Raw genomic sequence first — 19,149 nt, 5'->3', positions numbered from 1 at the left:
AAAAAATGCAAACCCTGCACATTTTACAGACTTTTCACATGCCAGAAAGCTCAGGGGGTTCTGTGGAGTTTCGAGATGGAAACCACATCCCAGCTGGCTGTGCTGCAGGGCTGGGTGCTGTCACACAGTGGCTGGGTGACAACCCCACGCCCTGTCACAGAGGACACCAGCCCAGCCCAGCAGTGCTGCCCCATCCGGGGCACAGCCCGGGCAGCAACCCAGCCCTCAGCAGAGCTGGCACCTACTGGCCCCCTTCCTAAGTTCACCTTGAAAATGACACCATCCAGCTTGGGTACGAAACACTCAAGGAACCACATCACCTGCAGGCTCCCAGAATAATGAGGTTCAACATCTAAAGCATTTGCCCGTTTCAAAGCACCCAGCATACGCGTGCTGGATATCAGGAATAAGTGTTTGCCCTGCGTGGCAAGCACCATCAGCTCTCAGCTGCCATTGGTCTCGTCATCACCGTTTTACAAGGTTATTTTACACCCGACTGGTGGAATTTGTTCTTACTCATGCATTATAATCATTAGCAAGTCATCTAATCACCACCCACCCAGTACGGCACCAATACGACCACTCCTTCACAGCCTTGTGCTTGGCACCAAGAGGCAGCCCGACTGTGCTGCCAGGGGCAAGACCATGCTGGGCACACCCCAACACAGCCACACATCCAGCAAACAGGCTGCTGGGACCTCTGGGAGCACATTCTCTGCCTCAGGAGATGGGGGAAGCCCCAGGCTGGTGAGGAGCAAGAATCCAGCCTGTATGCCAGGAGTAGGGGTGCTGAGTGAGCTTTAGGTGACAGCTACCGGAGAGACAAGAGTTAACCATCTGCCCTGCGCTGACTCCGCTCTGCCTGTATTTTAAGAGGCTCATCACAAAGCTTCACAATTAATGCTTAGAAATTAGTAACAGCAGTCTGGGATTCTTCTAAAGACGCTAATAGCTACAAGGAAGAAGCCAACCAGCCTGTTAGCACACTAGACAGGACTTTCTCTCTAGCGCTTTGATGAAGCCAAGCACCTTTACACTTTTACTATTACGCATTGCAAATGCATAATTAAAAGTGCCAGCAAGAGCTCCTGGTTTTGATGTCAGAGTGCAGAGCAGCCTGCCCAGAGCAGAGCTCCAGATCCCATGCCTGCTCCTCCCTGAGGTGCAGCGGACAACTTCCCTGCAGTTCAACTGAGCTAGGTCACCATTCTCCACAGACCCTGATTTGTACAAGCCACATTTTATTTAAAAATAAAAACCAGACAGCATCCAAAAGCTTTAAGCAGGGTGTGGGGCTCCTGCTGTTACTCACCATGTGCTGAGCTGTTCAAAGACAAACAAAAGAGCAGGTTGGGTCAAACACAGGAACTCCCTCAAGTGAATTGTTGTCACAGGTCAGAATCATTACGGGGATTAAATTCAGAGAGTGCAAATTTTCTACGGTGGCTCTCTGCAGACAGGCTTTTCTAATTCCCTGCACTGCTGTCTCTCTTACTACAGGATATCATGGATTTCAGTCACCCCAAAAGTTCATCCCCTACCGAATTTAACCAATTGTTTTAATAGGTTTAATTCTTCATTAGCAGAAATGTGTAACACATGTCACCTCAGACACAAAATGGGTGAATATCCAGAAACAATGAGATTGCCAGTTTGTGAATATGATTTTCAGGCTGCAGTGCCAGAAACTTAGCACAGGTTGGGCAGGAACAAATGGCCTGTTTGAAAGGAGACCTATTTGACAAAGAAAGCCAGGTCCTCTCTTCCTTGTCTCATTTGAATAAAACAAATAGACCAAGCCCAGGCAGAGGAAAAAAAGCAACAAAACAATGTCGTTAGTTCAGCACAGAGCGATCTTTAGACTTCCTACCTTCAACTTCAAATAAATATGGATTTATTACTGCTCCCACTAACAGCAGCGTTTATGAATGAATTACACTGACTCTGACTTTTTAAATCTGAAAGCAAGTAATTTCCCAGCTGTGCCTGCTCTCCCCATGCTGCATCATGTCATGGCAAGGACAACCCAGGTCGAATGTGATAGAGAAAGCAGCCAGAGAAACAGAAGTGAAACTCAGAAGTTTGTTTTCATTATCCAAACTGAATGAACACAAGAATTATGTGAATAACCGACACATACTCCATCCTTTTTCCTTCCAGTGATTTTGGGTTTTTTTAGCTGCCCAATTAGGAAGTCATTTGTGACAGGGCTCAGGTACCACCCTGCAGGTCAGCCTCACATCACACCATCTCACGTGCATGGGCAAAAATGGATGCAGCACCAGCCACAAATCCTTCAGCAAGCCATGCCAAACCAGATTTTTTGCATACCACAGCAAAGCAGCTCACAAACTGCCATGTAACACCAGCCTGCAACTCATGTGTTTTTGAGCTCTAACAGCTTCTCATTTTTTCCAAGCCAAAAAGAAACCCACTGACTAGTTCAACGCTCTTAAGAAGCCCGATGAGCGGATTTCTTTCCTTTAACAAGAAGGCAGCTGGGCTCCTCTGCCCCTTCAGAAGGGAACAGTGAGGGAGCAGGTGCAGCACCAGCAGATAACACCAACGGCTCAAGTAAGACTATTGTGACCATTCCTGTAAGTCAGGAACGCTGCTTTCTCCACCTCTTAGTCCCGCAGAAGTCTCTGTACACAGCAGAGCAGGAAAGACTCAGAACAGATAAGAGCCAGGTGATGGCCGCAGCTCAGCCAGCACCTTTACTTCTCCCCTCAGGAGACCCTGCCCAGCACCCAGGTGCCTCAAAGAGACTAGCGACTGATAGCTTCTGCAGCTAAAGGCAGAATCTGCTGCAGAATCTGCAGCAATTGCTGTAAATTAAATGTCAGAGAGGACAAGGCCTGTTGCATCCACCACCTGCCTGGGAAGTACACCAGCACCGAAGAGCTGCAAGCTGTCAGAATTAGAAGCAGCCTTGCACTTCAACACCACCTACTCTCCTTCTGCATTTAGAGAAAGGAACAGCAGCCTCTTGCTTCCCTTTCCTGAGGCAGAAAAAGAGGATGAGCAGCAGCTTTCAGTCGGAAGACAGGAGTTCATTGAGACAAACAGTCAGGCTGAAACTGAAAAAAAAAAAAAAAAAAAAAAAGAGAAAATCAGAAGAGTCATGCAAACGTAAGTTAGTCTAAACCGCCCTGAAATCAATGGGGCTTCAGTTATTTAAGCCCTGATCTTCAACCTTACATCACCACAGTCCCTGTGGAGACTGGCACAGCGGCCCAGGGAGCAAAGCTCTGGTGGGGACAGACTAATCCCCCTGCAGGCTCTGGCAGCCTGGGCTGCGCTCACTGCTCACAGGGTGACTGAGCAGAGCACCCTCGGGCACGGACTGCCAGCAGACCGGAGCTGCCGGGCATCAGGAAGCTACAGGTAGCATTGCTTCTACACTACTGAGCTGCACTGCAGCCTCCTGCCTCAGCCTTACAGCTTTCCTAAATTACCCCTGGTTCTTCTACCAAGGCACCAGGTAGGAAACCTACCCTTAGCTTCTCCCAGGCCAGCAAAAACAGCAGTCACTTCAAGCTGCACCTTGTAAAGGATGAGGTTTACGCCAAAGGCTGATGAGACTTTATTCAAGGACGCTTCCAAACTGTTTTCTTCTCTTTTCCAGGGCACACAGTAACAACCAGCATAATATCCTCTCTGCTATTGCTTTTGCAGGGCCTGCCCCAGCAAGTTACACTGGAAATCAAGACACTGATATTTTATCTTTGTCCTGCTTGACATTGGAGAGACACCGAGATCCACAGCAGGACATTTCCATGCAGCATTTGACCCGCTTAGAGCATTTTTTTCCCTGTTGTTTGCCAGGCTTTTCAACATACACACCCCTAGGCATCCCATGCTTCAGAAACTACCTTTAGTTCCCAGCACCAGCCAGCACACTCCCACCACAGCCAGGTTTCAGGCACCACAGCCTCCTGCCTGCCCAGGAGAACCAGAAGCAGGTCCCAAGACCTGCCGCAGTGGGTGCCGTCTGTGTGGGAACTGAGAGAGGAACTGAGCACAACGGTCCCACGCCATGGGGCATTAATCCTTTTGCTGAGAGGAGCCAAGTTGGAGTTTAGAGAACTGGAAGTCAGAGAACAAGCAGACATTTGTTCAGAAGGAACAGCGTGAGGGGGAGGACAGCCAGCTCCTTCCCGCCTCTGCTGGACTTACCATCCCTGAATGTCCCTTTTTATCATTCTTCCAGCATCTGCGGCCAGTCGGCACAACGTGGCTCTGTCCGGTGTGGGGCCACAGCCCCCACTGCTGCCTCCCTGGAGCCCAGCAGCCAGCAGAAGCAGCAGGGTGGTCACTGTCATGGCAATACAGACTAGATTGCTAGGCTGATCTTTCCCACGAGGAAGTCCACTGCCCACCCAGTGTTCTTCCATGAGTACCCTCTAAGAGGGCAGAGCAGTGGGCTGATGGGCAGCCAGGGAGGGAGGCTGAAAAAGGGGCTGAAAAACAGACAACGGAATCCCCAGTGCCACAGAAACATCCTACCTGGGAGATGGGAACACGAGACCCCTTTTAAGAGTTAAGCCAAACACCCTCATAAATTACAGCTGCTCTGTATCACTAATCTGAGAAGGCTGAACTCTGTCACCAACTGCTCAGTCATTATCATAACTTGTATCAGAAACTCCAGTTTCAGTAAAAAAGTTGCATGTGTGAAAGAGAAAGGCAGCAGTAAGCTCTTGGCAGAGAAAAGAGCTCTGCTGCTCTCTGCAAGCAGAAGCGGCTCTCGGAGGAGCCTGTCTGTACCCAGCTATGTTAGTGAGCTTTGGAAATTTTTGCCTACAAAACCACCAGGTTCTTTCAGTCGCAGTGATAAAGACAGGCCTTTTGGACTGGATTTTCCCCTTAGGCTGTCTCTGCTCAAGTTCTGACTGCAGGACTCCTCTGCGACAAAGCCTGTATCACACTGCTCTGCAGTCACACAGCTCCTCATTTCAGGTCAAATCACCAGCAAACTGATGCATCCAGGTAATCACTGAAACACTCCCAGCCTGAGCATCATCACCCATCCAGTCAAATAAGCAGAAGGGTTTTTTTTTAAAATAAAAATACTTAACATTTATTCACCTTTGAAGTCACCATAGTAAAATTGTACACACTATGAGTAACCCAGGAACGTTGCTAAAAGTTACCAGAAACATAAGGCAATTTGTACAACCATTAAAAGAAATACACAGCATGTTGAAAACAAGAGTGAAATATTACTCAAACAAGACAACGCTTGATACGCACTAGAGTGACAAGAACCAGCATTAAGTTTTAAACAAAAATAAAAGATGTCATGGCTACAAGTATTATACAGTGATAAATACTTCAAAAATATATTAAGATATATGGAAATTCTCGTTTTGTCACGGAAATCCAGAGAAATTCCAGCCTCCACTGGACTTCCATATACCAATTAAGGTTTAATATTTAAATTCCTTTCCTTTCAGTAAGAAACAGTACTGCAGCCATTACTGTCCTGTATCAATTCTTATCTTCTTGTAGTGTAATGAAATCAGTCTTATGCTGTATTATGCCTTAATGCCTCTCGCATCACGGGCACTAGCTGCCCTAAATCGACCAACGAGTTGCCTTTTGGTAACAAGTGCCTTGCACTGCATTTGAAGCCATAAACCATGTTAAATCACAGTTGACGTTCACCCACTTTACAGTATTAATGGAAGGCGGGTTGAAAGACTTTGCTCCATGTAAATATGACATCTCAAACAAGAGGACTTAGTAGCAAGTCCACCATAACGTTTTTCTAGCATAACATCAAGCACTTGGAAGTTACAGTACATGAACCATGCTAAAGTTTAGGTTACACCTTCAAAAAGGAAGTCCAGAGGACATTTGGAGACGACAGGTTTTGAACATGCACGAATGGCGGTTTAGCACAGGTTGGTTGTGCTGTTACCGGGCAGCAAGTGAAGCAGTTTATAGCCAAGGATTTGGTGAGATAGTTTTCTGAGCCAGTTTAAAAATATAAACTTCTTAGAGGGTCTGTTCTATAGAAAATAGAGTGAAATCTGGTAAATTGTCAGTTTTCTGAGTACTTTCCCATGGCAAGATCCTTTCACCAGCCTACCGCACAGCCAAGAGAAAAGCCAATCCTGCTATTCCGAATCCTGCTGCAGCCATGATTGCATTGCTTATGGTGTTGCTCTGGTCAGTCGTCTGGGAGCCATGTCTGCCGAAGAAGCGACAGAAGCCATCCTAGAAACACAAGAGAAGGGACATTAAGTCAGTTGGATTACAATTAACCAGATTTCTCTTAACAAGCCTTTGAGCACGGTTTGGTTCACACTCCCAGCACAGCGGTTGTCAGCTGCAGAAGTCTCTACTTTCATCATGAAAGTCTAAGCCTGCTGCCTTTGGTACATAAAAACGCTTTCCAAGAGCCTTTGCACAAGACAGGAGCTACACGTGTTTGTACGCTTTGCTCAAAAGACAACTGTAAACTTCCTATCAAGATTGCTTAGCAAGTCATTATGTTAGCTTTACCCTTTTAAGCAAGTTTCTGCTGAGAGCTGCCAGCATTGTTCCCCCTCATTCAAGTTTCAGAAAGCATCTGAAACACAGGATATGGAAATTTCCATCTGAAAGACAGGAGTCCGAAGCTGATCTCATCTCTGATCCCACCTTGGTAGACACGGGACCGATTACACATTCTCTTGGAAGGGCCAAGTGGACACTGCTCAGAGCTGACCTACAACAGAGCAAAGCTGGCAGCTGCTCTCCCAGATCGTTATTTGCGATAATCAGAAGTGGCAGCAATACAACTCCAGATGGCTGCGTTTGAACTCTGCTCCGCAGATGTCTATGTAAACAAGTTATACTCTTAATTTCTTCCGGAACTTTGTTCTTTACACTTTAATTTGTGCGAACAAGCAGTACGACCCGTGCCAAGTGGCAGCGTATAATGTAGCCGACTGCCACACTGTTCTGAGCGGTCAGATGGACCAGCAGCCGCTGGAAAACTAGGTTCACTTTGGTCTCTGGAAGAGTCAACGAAACCAGTGGCTGCTTCCCCCCCTTCCTATTTTTAGCGCTTATTTGTACTGGCATGAAATATTCCACTAGGACTGAAAAGAGGAAGCGTGCAGTTCTGTGGGATAGCTGAAACAGCGTTCAGAAACGCAGGCAGAGCTTTCAGCGTGTATCTCAAGTCCAAGAGAGCACCAGCAGCCATCGCAGTGCTCGCTAACGCTATGGCCCACGCTCCCCTGAGGCCCCTACCTGACCCCTCTCTGGACAGACAAGAACCAGAGCAGCAGGACAGGCAGACAGGTGCCTGCTGAGCGTAAACACAAAACACCAGTGCGCCTGTGTGTGAAGATCCAGGTCTTTCCACAACTGAAAGGTGCAGATCTGATGGGAGGGCAACCCTTGTCCCCACCATCCAGCAGCACCGCCCGGTCTAGCAGGCTGCAGGGTGACACGGCTCTGGCCACCAGCGCCTGCGGAGAAGTGGCCCAAGCCACAGCACAGGGCACCCACCGGCCCCTGGGGCCCTGCGAACCACAGAAAGGCTTGGGATGGAAGGGAACTCAAAGCCCATCCAGTTCCAACCCCCCTGCCATGGGCAGGGACACCTCCCAGCAGACCAGGCTGCCCAAGGCCCATCCAACCTGGCCTTGAGCCCCTCCAGGGATGGGGCAGCCACAGCTTCCCTGGGCAACCTGGGCCAGGGCCTCACCGTTCTCATGGTGAAGAAATTCTACCCACTGCCTAATCTAAATGTTCCCCCTTTCAGTTTAAAGCCATTCCCACTCATTTTACCGCTCCAGGCCCTTATTAAATGTCCCTCCCCAGCTCTCCTGCAGCCCCTTTCCACCCTGGAGGCTGCTCTACGGTCTCCCCGCCGCCTTCCCCTCCCCAGGCGGCACAACCCCGTCTCCAGCCCGTCCTCCCGGCCCCCGGGGAGGCTCCCAGCTCCGCCATCCCCCTCCGTGCGGGACTCCCGGCTCCACGCTCCCTCTACCGGCTCCCCCCTCCTCTCTCCCTTTCTTCCTCTCCCCCTTCTCACCCTCCGCCTCCCTCTCCCGGCTCTCACCCATCCTCCGTGCGCCTCCATCCACTCCCCGCGCTCCTCGGCCAGGTACTCGGCGAGCTCGGCCGCCAGGCAGCTCGGCCCGTCCCCGCAGCCCCGCTCGGCCAGCGCGGCGGCCAGCGCCCCGGCGAAGACGACGAGCGCCAGCAGCCGCCCCCAGTTGAGGCCGCCCTCGGCCTCCAGCTGCTCCGCCACCCGCCGCAGCAGCGCCGCCGCCTCCCGCGGCTCGGCCCGCGCCAGCCGCGCGCACGAGCGGAAGAACGGCCGCTCCCGCCGCTCCAGCTCCGCCGCCGCCCCGCGCAGCGCGGCCGCCGTGGGGCTGGGGGGCTGCGCGCCGCCGCCGCCGCTGCGGTGCTGGAAGTAATCCTCGAGCAGCAGCGCCGTCTGCTCCCGCAGCGAGCCCGGCATGGCTGCGGCCCCGCGCCGCCCGCGCGCACCCAGAGCCGCGCGGCCCCGCCCCGGGGCGGCCTTTTATCCCACAGAGGAGCGCGGGGGCGGGAGCTGCCCGCCCCTCAGGGCCGGCCGCGGGCACCGACACCGCCCACCGGGCCCCGCTGCCCTCCAACCGGGCCCGGAGCCCCTCCAGGGATGGGGCAGCCACAGCTTCCCTGGGCGGCCTGGGCCAGGGCCGCCCCGCCCTCACGGGGAAGAGATTCCGCCTTAGTCCAGTCTAAACCTGCCCCTCTCCAGTTCAGACCCGTTGCCCCTCGTCCTGTCACCAGAAGCCTTTGTAAATGGACCCTCCCCAGCTCTCTTGGAGCCCTTTCAGATACTGGAAGGTGCTCTAAGGTCTCCTTCTCTTCTCCAGGCTGAACAAGCCCGACTCTCTCAGCCTGTCCTCGTATGGGAGCTGCTCCAGCCCTCGCATCATCCTTGTAGCCTCCTCTGGATCCGTTCCAACAGCTCCATCTCCTCCTTATGATAAGGACTCCAGAACTGGACACAATCCTCCAGATAGGCTCTCACAAGAGAGGAACAGAGAGGCAGAATCCCCTCCCTCCCTGCTGGCCACACTGCTTTGGATGCGGCCCAGGACACAGTTGGTTTCTGGGCTGTGAGCGCACGTTGCCGGCTCATGTCGAGCTTTTCATCAACCAGCACCCCCAGGTCCTTCTCCATGGGGCTGCTCTCAATCACATCATCCCCCATCTGACTGAAACCAGAGATCACCCCAACCCAGCTGTAGGACCTTGGCCTTGTTGAACCTCATGAGGTTGCCCGAACCTGTGTTCTTTACATCAGAGGAACCTCAGGCTTTCTAGGACTAGAAGAGCACACTGTGTATTTACCAAACAAATGCAGTAGCCTTTTAGATTGGTGTACAGGCAAAATTTAGGATGAGGACCTTGCTGGTGCAAAGGTTGGGCCCTTTGCTAGCGCAGGTGTAAAATAAAACAGCTGGGAACAGCACTGGCCGAGAGGTGCACGGTGCGATGGAGATGCCCTGCACCCTGGCTGTGCCCTTCGAGCTGCAAGCACCTTCAGCTGCTGAACACATCATCAAACCTCCCATAACCACCACCTCAAGATTTTACTGCGCAGCCCCGTGCCAGCGCTGGGAGAGGAGCTGCCTCCTCTTGCCTCTCGTCACACAACGGGCTCGAGGCGCCCCACGGGCCAGCACAGGACTCCTCGTCTTCACTCCTCCTATCCTGAGCTACAGCGCTCCGTCTCCAATGTACATCACCATTAGAAAAGATAAAAATAGATACTTGGAATCAGTCCTACTGCAATTTCTCAGATCACTATCAAGAATTGGCCTGATCTCTGACAATCATTCCTAAGGCAAAGTCTTTTGCATCCCCATATTTGGCTTTTGTTTTTAAGCAGGGAAATCTAGTCTGTGTTTATGCGGTGGAGCAGTAGCTGGAATGATATCTTGGCTTTTCACCAGTGATTTACACACATGCTTCTCTAACTAGAGTTTTCCTTACGATTGTTAATCCTGGAGCAGGAATTTCCTATTGCATTCCTCGCAGCAGGAGAGCAAGAGGGAGAGGCTGCTCTTTCTCTAGCAATATCCTTTTCCACCCTTCCTGTTTATATAGCATTTTTGTTTAACAGGACGGGACCGTCTGACAGTGACTTTGCCCTAGCTATAGCTCCCTCGCTTTCCGGATGTTGAAGCTGGTTATAGATCACTTGGGTAGCCTTTTGGGACTGCTTTTCCTTCACCTCCTGGCTTGAGCTGAGGAGCAGGTCAGGAAGGTAGGGCGAGTGCTGGGGCTCTAATGTGAGGCTGCAGCTTCTCTGCTGCACCCAGAGCTGCCCGGCTCTTCTCCAAGGTTGGGACGTGCTGGGGAAAAGACAAGCAGCAGGTTAAAACCTCTCCTTCAGGAAAGGAATAGAGAGGTTTCTGAGACATAAATAGATGGCGGAGAGGGGGCTGTGTCTTATAACGCCCGGTTTTCCAAAGCTTCCCTGGGTAGCCTTTACTAAGTAAGAAAAACAATGGATACTTCAGTGTCCTGCTCCTCTGTCCTCGTTTATCCAATGGGAACTTGTGGCCCGTCCTTGTTCGCAGCTTCCACTGTTACCTCAGGAACAAGAAGGTGATTTTCACAAGGGCCGAGTTCACACATTCCAGCTTATGAGTCCACAGGCAGCAGCCACAAAGTGTTAAGAACCACGGGATTTCTCCCTGCAAGAACAGAAGTGCAAGATGCATCGTCAGCCTCATTCTCACTGGAACTGGGGGTGGTTTGGACACTGATGTCACGCGGAACAAGCTGGCTCAGCACTTTCCCCAGCCCCTCAGAGGAAAGCAAGCAAAAGAATGAGCCAAAATGAAGGAAGAGCCTTTTCAGTGTCCAAACCAAGCACTTCCACCAACCACCTTCATGCAGACCACAAAGCCCACGCTGAAGCGGAGAGGACAGCTGACCCCAGCACAGTTCTCTACTGACAAAGCAGAAAGCTGAACAGCTGCATCTCGAGGTGATCTGCAGATACGATTTACCCAAACAGTAACAGCCCGAGCCCTCAACAGGATTTTGGTGCCCAGCTTTCATGGTGTCCCACTATGATGTGAGGAGAATCCTGTGATCCCACAAAACACATACTGTGCTTTTTCCAGCACATGCCTGGGTATGACGATGAGGATCTGGAAAGAAAGCATCACTTCAGCTGCGATCCTCCTGAGCAGGGAAAACAACCTGAATTCTGGTCCCCTGAATGCAGAAGGAACTCAGGTGGAGTTTCAGGTACTTTCAAGGGCTGCTTGCTCTCAGTTGCTCTGGCTCATCTTGGCTGTTTCCAGAAGATATTCCAGATGCAACTTTCTGGTAGATCTGGATTTTGCCTGAGATTTTTTGCAGGACAAATGATCTAAGAAGCTTCATAGTGCAAAAATGAAATGCCAAAAACTCCACAAACAACAGCTACCATTCCAAGTACCCGACTGATGGGAAGAACAACTGTATACATGTTTTCAATATGTAAAATACAATTTATTGTATTTAGGTCATTCATAAGTATCAACACAATGTAGTATGTTTGAAACAAACATCTTACCAATAAATACTATCTAAACATTTATATTAATCTTTCGATCAAATGTGTACAGTGTATTGACTCAGTATTGCACAGTGAGCTCTACATGACATTTCCGTAGTGCATTCAGTTTGTTACAGGGATAGTTTGCCACAAACATTGCAAAGCATCAGAGTTGACTTTTCCAAGTGAAAACAGCTGAACTATTTCATAAGGGGCCGAAAGCTGATAAAAATGCCAGTGTCCTAGGTTAATTGGTTATGGATTCATGGGACCTGATGTCTTCATGAATGAGGAGACTTTGTTGCTAATACAATTTTTATATAATCGTAAAACAAAAAAAAATTCCCGATTTCAAATAGAATGAGCATGTTATCATAGAACTCACGTGAACTGGAAAATCCAATGGTCCAGTGAGCTTTTTTTCTCTCGTTTCTATCTAAATATAAACCAAATCTTTGCTCTTTTCAGAGTTGTGCCTCACCACTTGCATTTCAAAGGCCAGACAACGCAAGCCCCCAGCATTACACCAGCACTTTGCTTCCTCACATGCCTCTACTCAGGCTCAGCACCTGTCAGCACAAGCAGAGGTTACACACTCTAGTCTCAATAGTATGCAACTTAGAAGTGCTGATATAATTTCCCAACAGTTCTATAATTAACCACATCACAGCTTTATCCGATTAAAAGTTAATTCTACAGCATCAGCTCCACATGGGGTTGGTCCTGCCGGTTTCTATTGCATTGCCAAGCTCCCACAGAGGGCTGGGTGCTGCTGGGAACGTGTCCGGCTGTATTGATTCCCTGAAACCCAGCGGCTCCTGGATCCCATGGGCTCGTGGGCTCTGGTGAGCAGGGTAACAAATGCTGGGAGGACTGTGGCTCACAGCAGGTTTTCAACAACTCACTGTTGTTCATTCTCAAGTCCAACCATGATGAAAGTATGTCCACACTGGTGGGAGATTAACTATTAGAGCAAGGACTGTACGATTCGGCTTGTAAGGTTGGATCCTCATCTTTATGGACGTACACCGCTCTGACATTTCAGAAGGACCTTAAACTGGGCATATACTGCCTTGATACAAAGTCAAGCCACGTTCCCTGCCAAAGTGGGATGAGCTGCTCAAAATGCAAATAAGATTCGTGATCACAGAATGACTATGACCAACTTGGAAAAGATTTGACCATCAGTAGAACGGTGCTTAGAGCTTAGCGTGTCATATCCCTTAGTGCTTAGCATGTAGTATTCCTTTAAGTAAAAGAAAATTCACTCACCAAGTGATACAATTGAAAATTTCTAAGAAACTACTGGTTAAGTATTACCTCATGATTATGTAAATCATGTTTATATCCCTCATCTTTGCAGTTTATCATTTTGTATATATTTTAATTCTTTATATTCAGGTCACAGAGAAGAAATACTTATTTCTATCTAAAAAGACAGTAGGAAAAAACAAGGATTGAAAGGATTCCTTTTTTTGTACAAAAAATACATTTTTATGACAACAGCCGGTACCTTCACAGTAGGTCCTTTGCTCCTCTACTTACTACCAAGGTTCAGTCATCCTTAATGCCATCATAAAGTATCAGAATTGTTATTCAACACCAAAATTCAATGCACTACTATGGAATGTTTCCAAAGTCTTATGCTACATCCTGACAAAATCAGGAATCTTTTATTCTTTTTCTTCCTTTTTTTTTTTTTAACTTCAAAAAGGAACTTGATTCATGCAAATAAATACATAATGTGCACTGAAATACTCAATCAATCATACAAGTGACTTCAGAGAAAAGTCCCTTTATAATTACCTAAACTAGTTCTAATGAAAGAAGATAGTTTCAAAACAGAATTAAAACTATTTCACTTTACTACAAGTTGTTGTTTGCTATGTATTCAAGCAGATTACCCTTTCTACTTAGTTGTGTTAATCTGTGGGTTCAGTGTTATTCTTCTGTAGCGTAGCAAATGTGTGATTTTGAGGGATGGCTTTTTATGCAGCTTTTGTAGTCCAGGGTGTCGTTCTCCATTTGATTCTGCACACAGTATCTCAGGTTAAGCCCAGATCTGCAGAGAGAGAGTTGAACAATTGTTTATGACATTGACTATTCTATCAAATGTTTAATTAAAATTTGGCAAGGTGGTCAAATAAGTGGTACAGCGTATCAGCAGCGATGATATTATTGAACACATAAGTTCAAGATCCCCTTAACATTTCCGCTAGCACGTTGTAGGGATTTTCTAAATTGAATTTTCTCTTCATGTATTCTACTGCACTGTTTTTATATTCTCATTAGTCCCTCTAGAGCCAATCTTCCTGTAACAACCCTTCTCTCCTACCTCCTTTTTTTAAGCAAGCAAGCAAGCAAACAAAGGAAGAAGCACCCAAGGCAGGTGCTCCCACCACTTACTCGGAGAGTGTGGTCCCAGGAGCCCGAGCAGAACGCTGTCCCATCAGGAGAGACCCTCAAGGTGCTGACACGATTTTCATGTCCAAACAGAATGGATACACGGGACCCTTTCAGCACATCCCAGACATTTATGGTGTAATCATTATAGCCAGCAAACAGCAGGCGACCTACAAAGAGAATGAGGTGTATACCAAGTGAGGCCTTCAGTAGGCTGACACACCTTGGCTGCAGCAAGAACCTCCTGGAGGGCGTTCATCACCCAAGCGAGCCGTGCCCCAGCTTTCCTGTGCCGATATCTGTGGCCACCCCCTGCCCATGGTTAGCCCTGCTCCTGTTAGACACCCCTGGTCCACTGCTGAACCATCCATGCTAAATGCTGAACTAATTAACATTTATTAGTTTAAAAATATAGTTAAAATTGAATTATATAGAATTTGTTCAGTCATTAGCAATGAGGGCTGACTCCAAATCACGACAGACCCAAGGGCACTTCTACAGCTAATGTAGCATAACAAGATTTTGCTCAGACTTTACGCAAGAGCTTGAACACAAGTGGTTGAATGATTAGTAGACAATTTCGTTAAGTGATTCATCATCCCCAGCAGGACAAGCTGTGGTACTTCTGAAAACGACCAAGACATTTGCCTCTGCCCCAGGCCGAGGGCAGATCACCACCCACTTATCCCCACAGAGGGGACTGCATTTGTGCTTGGGCAGGAGAGAGAAGACTTGAGCTCATGTCTCCAGATCCATGGTGAAAAATGGCAGTGTCTCCGCCTTCATGCTCCTCTACCATATGTTTACTGTCTATTAATCATTTATTATCCTTTTATAAACTATTTATGTAAGTGCGCTTAATAGTCTAGTTACATTTCATGTTTCTTTCGAAATGTTTCTAATCATTATTGTGAAATTCTAGCCCAGCTGTAGTTAATGGCAAAATATTTCCTGCCTCAGCAGGGCCAGGAAAATACTTTTCATTGCTACAACAAAACACTAGCCAGTTAGGTTATTTAAACAGTAATTATTTTTACAGAGGGGAAAAAAAAAAAAAAAAGGTTTCCATGCGTTAAATACTTCTTTTGGTACTTAGTATTACTTTTAATAATAAATGCTATATTAAATCAAACTGACAGAATTTTACTGTCTGCCCCAAATCCCAACACCAAGGCAATCTCCAAAATTCAGGTCTCACCACTGAGAGAGAAGTCCACACTGGATGCTCCAAAAATGATACTCTCTTTGGAATAAATTGCTACTTCCCTGTCCGCACGGAGGTCATATAAACGACACTAGGATTAAATCAAAACAAACACACATGCCTCAGTCAAGGCTTGAGTCAATGGCTACTACATTTCATTGAAAAAAAACTGAGTGGGAAAGTCTGCAGCCTAGCAGGCATCATGGGAAGAGGCTGCATGGCTTATTTCCTTTCACATTTCTGTCTGCTGGGACTCCTCTGGAGTCTAGCAGGGATCTAAGCAACACAAGGGTTTTTTGTACAAACTGAGGAAAGAATTTGCTTTCCCAAACCAGTTTTCTAAACCTCCCGCCTGTCCTGCTATAAAGAGATGAGTGGCGGGTTTTGGACCATGGCTACTCGTTTAAAATCCCCTTATCCTCTTGCTTCATCACTGTGGTTTCCTACACATTAGGGCATCCCACTGCTCGGGGAGGTGCATGGAGAGACAGTCTCTCAAGACAGCAGTTTAGCCACAGCTGGAGTACAGGAGACAGAGGATTATATCTCTAGTTATCTTTGAGAACATGGACCATATGGCACAGTGCTCAGAGAGATCCTTGGCACAGAGAAGCAAGGATGGTAGATCCTTGCTCTGAGCAATACAGAACAGCCCCTGCCCTACCGTGAGGCCCCTCTGTCTGAAAAATCTATGGGAAAAGAATTCAAGTGAAATAATAATTTGTTATACAGATCTCTGCTTTTCCTCTCTCATGGAAAATCTCCAATCGCCTCTACAACCTGCACTTCCTCTTGTGATCATTTGCCAGCACACTTGGGCTTGTTTAACATAGAAATAACGTATAGACAGCCCAGACTTCATTGCCACGCAGAAAGGCAGCCTGCTGGCCCTAAAATCAAAATGCATTATTTGATCTGAAAGGCTGCCTCAATGAATTTCCACTGGCTAGAAGGGTTTCCTAATATTAAGGCTTTACTAATGAAAACCAGCAAGTATTCACGCCTGCAGATAAAGGAGAGGCTGTTTCATTTGCAGGGCTGCAGGGAGCTGCCAGGTATGTGAGGTTCGGGTCTCCCAGTGCTTCACGCTGATGAGTAATTCTATCAGACTGCTCTGAGAGGAAGCTGGGGTCACCGTAGGTGACAGCACTGCCATGTGAGCACACTTTTATGGTTTCCCTCCAGACAGGCAGGATTATCTGTTCCTCGAAATCCCCAAGTATATAAACCAGGTCAAGGATACCAGTCAGAGTATCAGTCCATAATGCTGAAAACACTGATGCCTTCATTTAAAGAATGAAGTAGATGGAAACTGCCATCAAAAAAAACTCCATTAAAAGTACAGGGATGGAATTTCCCATTCTCCTGTTCAAGCTGGAGGTGTCCAGAATAGCTAAGAGAGAAAAAAATCTCATCAAATAAATTAGTAGAAGAGGAGCCCTGAGCCTGTGATACTGGGCATAAAAAGAGAGTACTCTCATTGGAATTTAATGATGGATGATTTCTCCATCTCATTCCCTCAGCATCTCAAGTGCTCACAGTACTGCATCAGAATGTGTGGAGAGGCACAGGGCTCACCACAGAACTTGAGGTATTAATTTATAATAACAGCTTTTAAGACCTAAAAGCAGTGTAGTCTCCCTAGAAGAGTCTTCAAAGTCCTCCACACCCAGTGAAACCAAAGGGATTGTTTCTACCAAATTCAGCTAGTACTGGAGTAGACTCAAAACATACTCTGAGGGCAGGGTACTTTATAAAGAATCTTCACCCTCATGCAACTCAGTGTGATGTTTTGAATAAATAGGAGATACAAGGTGCCAGGTGCCGCCCCAAGTTACTGCCAGCTTGGTTCCCGCAGGGCTGAGGTTCAGGCAGAGCCTGGTCCCCTGTGGGGACCCCCAGCTGCAGGGAGAGCAACCACGTGTCCATCACTCAGGGGCCCAGGAGTTGAGTGGCCTTTTGCATACAATGTACTGACCAAAATTACCTGTTAATACGTACCATGCCCCTCCTAACAACTTTGTAGATAAGCAAGATCCAGCTATTGTATCATCTAGGATGACCTGGATGTGGTGACTCACCACTGTGAAGAGCGTTGGCAGTGAGTCAGGTTGACAGGGAGGAGATGGATGTGGCCAAGGCCATCCTGGGGCCACACTCTCAGGATGCAGAAACCAGCTGACTGGGTTTGCCCAGCTCCGCACTGAGCCCACAGCCTCTCTCCTTGTCAGGATGTGGGCACTCGTGTGCAGGTTCCCTTCATGCCCTGTGCTGATTCTTCTGACCCTGGCTGCAGCATTTCAGCTGGTTCCTCCTACATTGTGACCAACAACTATATGAAGCCAAATCTCTTTCAGTAAGACAACTAATCATGAAACTTCAAAACACAAAAAGTCTGAAATGAGTATTTGGACAGTACCTCAAACAGAAACCTTTGCAAAGGTGACCTACAAAGTGTTTCCAGATTTTCCCTATGGCATTATATATCATGTCTAATACGTATTATACTATAGCATTATTATTTCTGTAACTTTGGTGTCACAGGCCCAGTTTTGTCACATAAAGTCCTCTGTGGATGTGTCTTTCAAGAAAATCTGATTTGGGAAGTACTAGAACTTCCCTAAATTAAGTTGCTGAATTAACATACCGTGGCATCATCTGAACCAGAGGCAAAAGCATCTCCACTTGGGTAATATCTGTGCATGAGTAAAAAAAGACCAGAGCACATTACATTACTTGCATGAGGTCAGACTTCAAAAATAGAACCAGCACATTGCTCAACATTGCAAATATGCCCTCTCCCAAAAACATACTGACCTGACACTGTTGATATCCGAATCATGGGTTTCAAATGACTGGATGCACTGACCAGACCGCATATCCCAAACCATGGCTTTCTTGTCACATCCCTAATAAGACAAAAAAACCCACTAAGGTTGTGCAACTGTTGACATCCGCTTCTCACGTGCCTGATACATGACTTCAAGTCCAGCTATTCAAAGGCTCTGAACATCACAGCTCTGAAGATGATGTCTGCCAAGCAAAGCAGCCCTAGAACTGGCTGTGCTGGACTCCCTCAAGCCTGGAACAGTTGCAGTTAGGATCAGCGTATGCCATGAGGTCTGGACCCTCGGCAGCGCTGCAGACCCGCACGGGTATGATGCTGCCCTACAGCACAGAGGGAGCAGACAGGCACGGGGTGTTTGGGCAGCCAGTCCCATACTAACTGGCACTTGCAGCCCTGCTCTGCTTGTCCTGCTGCCACACCTGTGTCTGCAGTCCCACCGCGCCACAGAGCTCCATAACTGACTCTCTCCCTTACCACTTAACATGCCCAATATGAAAAATTAATACCCAGCACTTAAAGTTTTATAACTAATTCTTTCCATACACTGAAATAGAAAATGAAGTAAGGACTCTTGCCCTGCCTCCTATCAGAGTTAACCCCTGCCTCGGTCCTGCACCCAAATGCTCAATGGCATTGCTGGGGTGAGAAAAGAAGTTTAACAGCATTTTGTCTCGTGGTCAAGCTCCAACCTGCCCTTTCAAGTGCTTTGAAAAGATCATTTAACACTGGTGCTTGGGCGAGGTGCTCAGTAAAGGGCTCAGCCCTCCTAGTCTACAGCGTCCTGGGGACAGGAACCACTTCATACCTATAGGGCCATGCTCTCAGCTCTGATGTCTGGCTACCGTCACCATCACAATGACGGGAAAAAAAACCCATGGGCTTCCCTTTTAATAGTGACAGGAGATTTTAATCGATGCGATGCTGCTAAGAGGCAGGCGGTAGGCAGGCTCAGGCTCTCTGAGGCTGCATGGGAAACGTAGGGCAGGCCAGACGGCTGCTGCTCCTGCCCAGCAGACCATACCACACATGGTTTTTTTTATTTTTAATCAAATATCATTGCTAATGAAATTAAAACAGTCTCTTCACAATTTGCATCTTCCCAGGTTTTTCTAATTCTCTTATTAAAATGAAATCCCA

General features: G+C 47.8%; 2 protein-coding genes across 2 annotated transcripts in view; both read right to left on the bottom strand.

Annotated features, from left to right (window-relative positions):
- Positions 1 to 5,054: 5,054 nt before the first annotated feature.
- BCL2L10 (BCL2 like 10) lies at positions 5,055 to 8,493 on the bottom strand. The gene is made up of 2 exons (XM_069866367.1): positions 8,066 to 8,493; positions 5,055 to 6,225 (listed from the first exon to the last, which is right to left on the bottom strand). The coding sequence occupies exons 1-2, from the start codon at positions 8,468 to 8,470 to the stop codon at positions 6,094 to 6,096; spliced, it is 537 nt and encodes a 178-aa protein (XP_069722468.1). The 5' UTR covers positions 8,471 to 8,493; the 3' UTR covers positions 5,055 to 6,093.
- Positions 8,494 to 11,487: 2,994 nt separating this feature from the next.
- GNB5 (G protein subunit beta 5) overlaps positions 11,488 to 19,149 on the bottom strand; it is a 29,455-nt gene continuing 21,793 nt past the window's right edge. The window contains exons 9-13 of the mRNA XM_069866364.1: positions 17,982 to 18,073; positions 17,812 to 17,860; positions 15,159 to 15,255; positions 13,964 to 14,130; positions 11,488 to 13,619 (exon numbers count right to left, since the gene is read on the bottom strand). Of these exons, the coding sequence (XP_069722465.1) occupies positions 13,608 to 13,619; positions 13,964 to 14,130; positions 15,159 to 15,255; positions 17,812 to 17,860; positions 17,982 to 18,073 (417 nt within the window). The 3' untranslated portion in view covers positions 11,488 to 13,607. The remainder of the gene's footprint in view (positions 13,620 to 13,963; positions 14,131 to 15,158; positions 15,256 to 17,811; positions 17,861 to 17,981; positions 18,074 to 19,149) is intronic.

This window comes from Phaenicophaeus curvirostris, chromosome 12 (genome assembly GCF_032191515.1).
Source record: "Phaenicophaeus curvirostris isolate KB17595 chromosome 12, BPBGC_Pcur_1.0, whole genome shotgun sequence".
Lineage (NCBI taxonomy): Eukaryota > Metazoa > Chordata > Aves > Cuculiformes > Cuculidae > Phaenicophaeus > Phaenicophaeus curvirostris.
The sequence above is the reverse complement of the archived record's forward strand: the minus strand, read 5'-3'. Positions and strand labels throughout refer to the sequence as shown.

Bases quoted from the DNA above. Each gene is read 5' to 3' on its own strand.
- BCL2L10 (XM_069866367.1), bottom strand. From the start codon at position 8,470: ATGCCGGGCTCGCTGCGGGAGCAGACGGCGCTGCTGCTCGAGGATTAC. The intron at 6,226-8,065 runs GTGAGAGCCGGG...TTGTGTTTCTAG, and splicing joins TGGAGGCGCACGGAGGATGG to GATGGCTTCTGTCGCTTCTT.